This window comes from Nannospalax galili, unplaced genomic scaffold (genome assembly GCF_000622305.1).
Source record: "Nannospalax galili isolate Female #2095 unplaced genomic scaffold, S.galili_v1.0 scaffold109, whole genome shotgun sequence".
NCBI classification, from domain to species: domain Eukaryota; kingdom Metazoa; phylum Chordata; class Mammalia; order Rodentia; family Spalacidae; genus Nannospalax; species Nannospalax galili.
Window position 1 is genome coordinate 4612640 of NW_008360315.1, and position 6102 is coordinate 4618741.

Here is a 6102-nt window from a genome sequence, read left to right on the forward strand (position 1 = left end):
TCTACATAGCGTTCCAGTCCAGCTGGGGCTACAGGGAGACCCTAATTTTAAAAAAAATTCTTGTAAATTTGTGAACATATATTATTAACATATGTGTTTTCCTGTATGAAGATACATACCTTTTTGCCTAAAAAAGAGATTTTAATTTTCAAATGTACTATTTTTAGATATCTATTTTATATTATTTTCCATACTACTCCTAGGTAAAGTTTGAGTCTTAATATTTTCCCAAAGGATCACATGGTAAAGGCTTTATCCCTCAGCAATGCTATTGGAAAATGGTAAAACCCAGAAGAAGTAGGGCTGCATAGAAAGTCTTCAGGTCACAAATGGACCCATGAAGAGAACAGTGGAAACCTATCCCTTCCTCTTCTTCTCCTTTCCATTTCCCAGCTATGAGTTTAGCAAATTTGCTCTGTCACACATGTTTGCTATGATGAGCGGTCACAAACTCAGAAGCAAAACAGCCAAATGATCCCAGCCTGGAACTTCCAATATTGCAAGTTAAATTTTTACTCTTCATAAACTGATTGTCTTCATTACTTGGTATAGTAGCAGAGAGTTACTGCACTTAACATTCCTAACAAGGCAGTATTTGCTGAGAAAATATTAGAATTGATAGGGGGTCTAAGTACAAAGTACTTATAAGTGAAATGGTTGTAAGATTGCAGAGAAAAATGAAGATAAAACACAAAGAGTAGAGGCTATCACAGAAGACTTAAGCATTGTAGAAAGAAAAATAATCCAAAAGATTTTAGCAAAGTAGAGGAGAATGTATCTAAAAATGAGAAATACAAGAAAAAGAAATCTCAGAAAGTGAAAAAATAAGAAAACAAATGTATCATTTATGAAGAGCAAAATTGCACGTGCTGAAAACACTTCCTCCGTAAATTTACCAGTAATTACTGGTTAAATGAAGATGTGCTTCAATGAACCATTCTCCATCCCCAAGTGGGCAATTCTTGTCAAGAACATAAAAAGGGTAAGAAGGATTATAATAACTGTCAAATAGCATTAGCATGTATCCTTTAAAAAGTCTTACAGCTGCCAGCAGATTCTCTGATTACTGCTAGGTGAGGGAGAGTTGATCTTCTTTATGGGAATGACACTAAATAGACTGACTAGTCTCCAATAGATGAATTTACACCAAGAGACATCTGCAAACACAAACTTGACTCAATAGTCTTTAACATATATGACAGAATGCATGAAATCTGGTGGTCAGGCTATGGGGCAGGTGCCGATAGGGGAGGGAGTTTAAATATAATTAAGACATATTATATTAAATGCACACAATTCAATAAAAAATAAATATTGTTTTTAAAAAGAAGTGTTCATGCTTGAAAGACTTAAAAGCCATCTGCCTTTGGGTAGCAGAGTCCAGAAGTTTCCCCAATCCCAATGTTGAGCAATTCTGCCCTCCTTTCCCATGCCCCTCCAGTACTCTATGATTTGACCATGGATGAACGTATTGTATCAGGCAAAGTAGTTGGCTGTAAAGAACCATCTTCATTCATTACACAATTCATAAGGAGACTTCTTGCCTTTTTCTAAAACTATGAGCAATAAATTATGATGAAAATATATCTAAACTATGAGAAAATCATCCTTACAGAAGCACCTAAAAATATAACTGCACTGTTGCATTTAGCTTTTCCACAGTGAGTATGAATTTATAAAGTAAAAAATAATTTTGGTTCCATTGTGCTGATTAGGGTTTTATCAATTTCAAACAAACTACAGTTACTTGAGAAGAAGGGATCACAATTGAGGATTGACCTGCGGACATATCTATGAGGACATTTTCATGATTATTGTTTGATATAGGAGGGCCCAGATCACTGTAGGCAGTGCCATTTCTGGGCAGATTGATCTGGGTCATATAAGAAATCAAGCAGAACGAGCCAGGGGAGTAAAGCCAGTAACCAGTGTTCCTGCATGGCCTCTCTTTTGGGTCCTGCCTCCAGCTCCTGCTCTGACTTGCCTTGGTGCTGGGCTGTAATCTGAAAGTGGAAGGCAAATAAACCTTTTCCCTCTCCAAGGTGGTTTTGGTTAGTGTTTTATTTAGCACACAAACAGAAAGTAAACAAGAATATCCATATACCAATCTAATTTATATTTTGAGTATATATAAATAATGGATTATAAGGAATTTATTAGTTAAAATAAAATCCTATAGTTGGTTAAAATCCTATAAAATAAGTTAATACTAATTTGAAAAAATTAAAAATATGTACATTGTTATTTTTATTCTGCTAATGATGCTAAGGAAATCTCTATTATTTAGGAGGAAGCAATGGTATTTGCATGCTGTTTATTAGTAATTTTTCCCTTCAGACTGAGGTTACAATTGAGGTGCATTTGAATGTAGAATTATAGACATGTCATTAGAAATCAAAAAGTAAACTTGTGGCACTGTGATTGTCAGCTTATAATTCTTTCATATTTCAGTTGTTAATAGGAGGATACGAAGATGTAGTTTTTTTCTTGCAATTTCAATAGTGTAAAATATGGAAGTGGGCCATAAATGACAGTTTTGATTAATATAGCAAGACCAGTTGCTCATGAAAGACAACACTATGGTCTATGGGAAAGCTCTCATGTGTTTCTAAGACAGTGTGAAAAGCACATTGCTCTATTACAGCTTCCGAATTTCAAGGAACAAGAGAGAACCAAGAGACAGCAGGAAACTGCATGCTCACACAGTTGACCTTGTTCTCAACTTTTTGTTAAGAATTGCTGTTTAATAGAAGCAAAAGACCACATTTGGCTACTTTCTATGCCAACCATTTAAAAATCAGTTTATGTTCAAACTCTGTTTGGTCTGCGTCTTATAGAGACTGTCATAGAGTTTGAGCCTGAAATGTGCACTGCTCTGGAAAGGGGGAAAGTTGAACGGACAGGAAGCTGCAAGGCTAGAGTTACCCATGTGTTCTTAAAGATTGTTCTTTTTCTTTTAAATTTTGTATATATTTTGTCTTTCAGTGTGGGTTTGTGCATGTGAGTGAGGTGCCCACACAGGCCAGAAGATGATCTCAGATCCCCTGGTACTGGAGTAACAGGTGTTTGAGAGCCGACTGATGTGGGTCTTAGGAACTGAATGTGGGTCCTCTGCAAGAGCAGTATGCACTTTAACCATCAAGCATCTTTCCAGCCCCTATCCATGTGCTTCTTGTTATGGTGGTATCATTGTCTTATAAACTCTTTCTTGTGGAATTTGTGATAAAAAATTAAATAAATAAATAATAAATATCACATATACATGTGTATTTTGCATATACACATTAAACAATACTTTTTCAGCCTTAGGGTTTGAATCTAGGACATTGAACATGTTAGGATAGTCCCCTACCACTGAGCTACCCCCCCACTATCACTTTTCTAAATTTCCCTAGCTGGCATTTCATTAAATGCTCTGAGCATGTGATCCTTCTGCCTCAGCCTCCTGAGTAGATGGGATTACAAGCCTGTGCCACCCAATTATAAAACATTTATAAAGGACATCTATTCAACTAGGAAACCAATTTAAGTATCAAGAAGTAAGTAAGTAAATAATGCCTACCAAGCACTAAATAGAAGAGTTGTTTGCTATATGGCAATATTAGATATATACCTATATGTTTGTGAAAAAAGAAAAAAATAGTTTTTTTTCAACATTGAGTCATTAAGATGTCAGGACTTGGTGGAAGATACTTATAATCCCAGCACTCAGGAGGCAAAGGCAGGCAGATTAAATTTCAATGATCTCAAACAATGAACTCAAATTAATAAATTAATGTTATCACCCATACTGATTTATAAATATTTTAGCTATTTTGTGCAGTTATTCAACCAATACACTGTTCTTGCTTGTATTTTAGCATCTAAGCCAAATGTCAGTAAAAAGCTATAAATTTTTGCAAACAAATTAGTCTTCTCCTGTATCATAAAGAGAAAGCTTCTAAGACATATATCAGAAATCATAGTAAACATCCCACCCCAATAATCTAGTATGCGGTATTTTTTGAATAACTGTCAATTTAAAATTTTTGATTAATGTACTAATCATATGCAATATTTTCTGAAGAAAAAACTACTATAGCAGGCAACTCACATTTTTTGATTTATACGAGCATCTGTATGTTTGATAATCAAGCCAATATTTTCAAGAGCATTCAATAAATCAGTATTGGGGAAAAGAAAGTATTTTTGGACAAACATTTTGAGGAAAGCATTGTTAAGCAAAGCTAAACATGTTTCCTTGACACATTTCAGAATCTGGATAAGATAAACAGGAGGTATTCAGTGTCCTAAACCTTTCCAATTTGAAAAACAGTTTCTTTCTTTCTTGGACCATCAAGGCTCTGGTGTTCCATTAGAGTGTTCCAATTTAACCTGTCATTAATCATTTTTCCTAACTTTATTTAATTACTCCTAGCAACATGGTTAGCATTTACTTTTAAAAATAAATTGTAAATCCAGACTAATAAAACTTTAATTTATGTGCCATTTATAATGGTCCGTAAAATAATGATCATTCAGAATCTGATGGTGTGTGTGTGTATATGGTGTGGATGTGTGTGTGCTGTATCCACATGACTCTGCAGGTTTTCCTCCTCTGCACACGCCATGCGGAGGCCAGAGGGAGATATCATCTGTCTTCCTTTGTTGTGTTCAAACTTGAGCCAGTGTCTCTCACTGAATCAAAAGCTCTGGTTTCACTTGCACTGGCTGGCCGCGAGTTCTCACTATCCACCTGTCTCCCAGACCTCCACAATGCTGGAATTATAACATGCAAACATGCCTGACTTTTTACATTAACGCTGCAGATATGCACTCATCTCCTTATGCCTGCAAAGCAGCCACTCTTACCCTCTGAGGCATCTCTTCAGTCATCAGGGTCTGATTTTGAAAGATGATTCTTTTTACTTTGACTACAAAACCATTCAATTATTTAGTAATGATGAGCCATTCCATTCATCTCGTCTTTGTCATTATTTTAAAGAAAATAAAATATACTACACTTGTGCTTGAAATTTGATTTCTATTTATAGCAATAGAGGTTCTAAAGTTCTCCCTCGCTCTATGGTTGCTGAATTGGAAGCACGCATGTCAGTATAGAAAAAGACACAAACACAGTGGAGTAACTGCAGCTGTGCTTGTGGAGAAGCACAGTGAAGCACAAGGACCTTCTATGTTGTTGGTGCAATACCTGGACATCTATACAGCTTTCTTGCCTGTGCAATGTCTCCTTTGCTCAGCCGGGTTCGCTGACCAATTGCAGGACGGATGCCATTATCATCACGGGAGGGGAGGATGGTGTCCAGAAACATCCCCCTGAAAACACAGAAGCAAACCATATCTAAGTCACCAAGTTAAAAGTCACATATCCATAACAAAATAAGGGTCACTTCTCCCAAACTCAAGCCAACGAGCCAGTTATAGCATTTTGAAATTAAAACAAGTGTGAGGCTTTCCAAATCAAAGCAGAAAAAAAATCTGTGTGTAACTGTGAGAAACTCCCATAAATCAATGATGTATTTGCCTTTATTCCTTAGAAATGTGTATTCTATTTTTAAAAAATTATTTATTTTGTCATTATTTTATGGGTTTGAGTATATTGCTTGCATGTATGTGAGTGCACCCATGTATTGCAATACTGTGGGGGTCAGAAGTGAATTTCAGATTCCCCTCAAACTGGAGTTAAGGACAATTCTTAGCCATGTAGGTGCTGAAAATTGAACAAGGTTCTTCTGCAAGAGCAGTCAGTGCCCTTAATTGCTCAGCCTTTGCTCCAGATCTTGTATTATATTTAAAAAAAATAATTACTTGACGATGCTCCCACAAATACACTATAGTTTTTGCTTTATTCTCCCAAGCAGACCCAAGAATCCTTTAGATTACTAGACTGTAAAACACTTTTTATTCACAAAGGATGAAAAATAGCAACCTGTTTAAACAATTTTGAAGTTCTAAAAATGTAAGGTGCAAAAATTTAGGTTATTTTTTAATTAAACTACTAATTGAAGATAGCTATTCTTGGAAGTTCAAGTATTGTTACAACATATGTTAAAAGACTGAGAATCAACAGAGTGCCAAATTATATAAGACAATATAAATCAA

The 6102-nt window shown here is 35.6% G+C and overlaps 1 protein-coding gene across 2 annotated transcripts in view; it reads right to left on the minus strand.

Moving 5' to 3' along the window:
- The window catches only part of Tll1 (tolloid like 1), a 241358-nt gene that overhangs the window by 105051 nt on the left and 130205 nt on the right, over positions 1-6102 (minus strand). For both annotated transcript variants that reach the window (XM_008824950.3, XM_029559553.1), the window contains exon 8: positions 5192-5316. In XM_008824950.3, coding sequence (XP_008823172.1) covers positions 5192-5316 — 125 coding nt within the window. The remainder of the gene's footprint in view (positions 1-5191; positions 5317-6102) is intronic.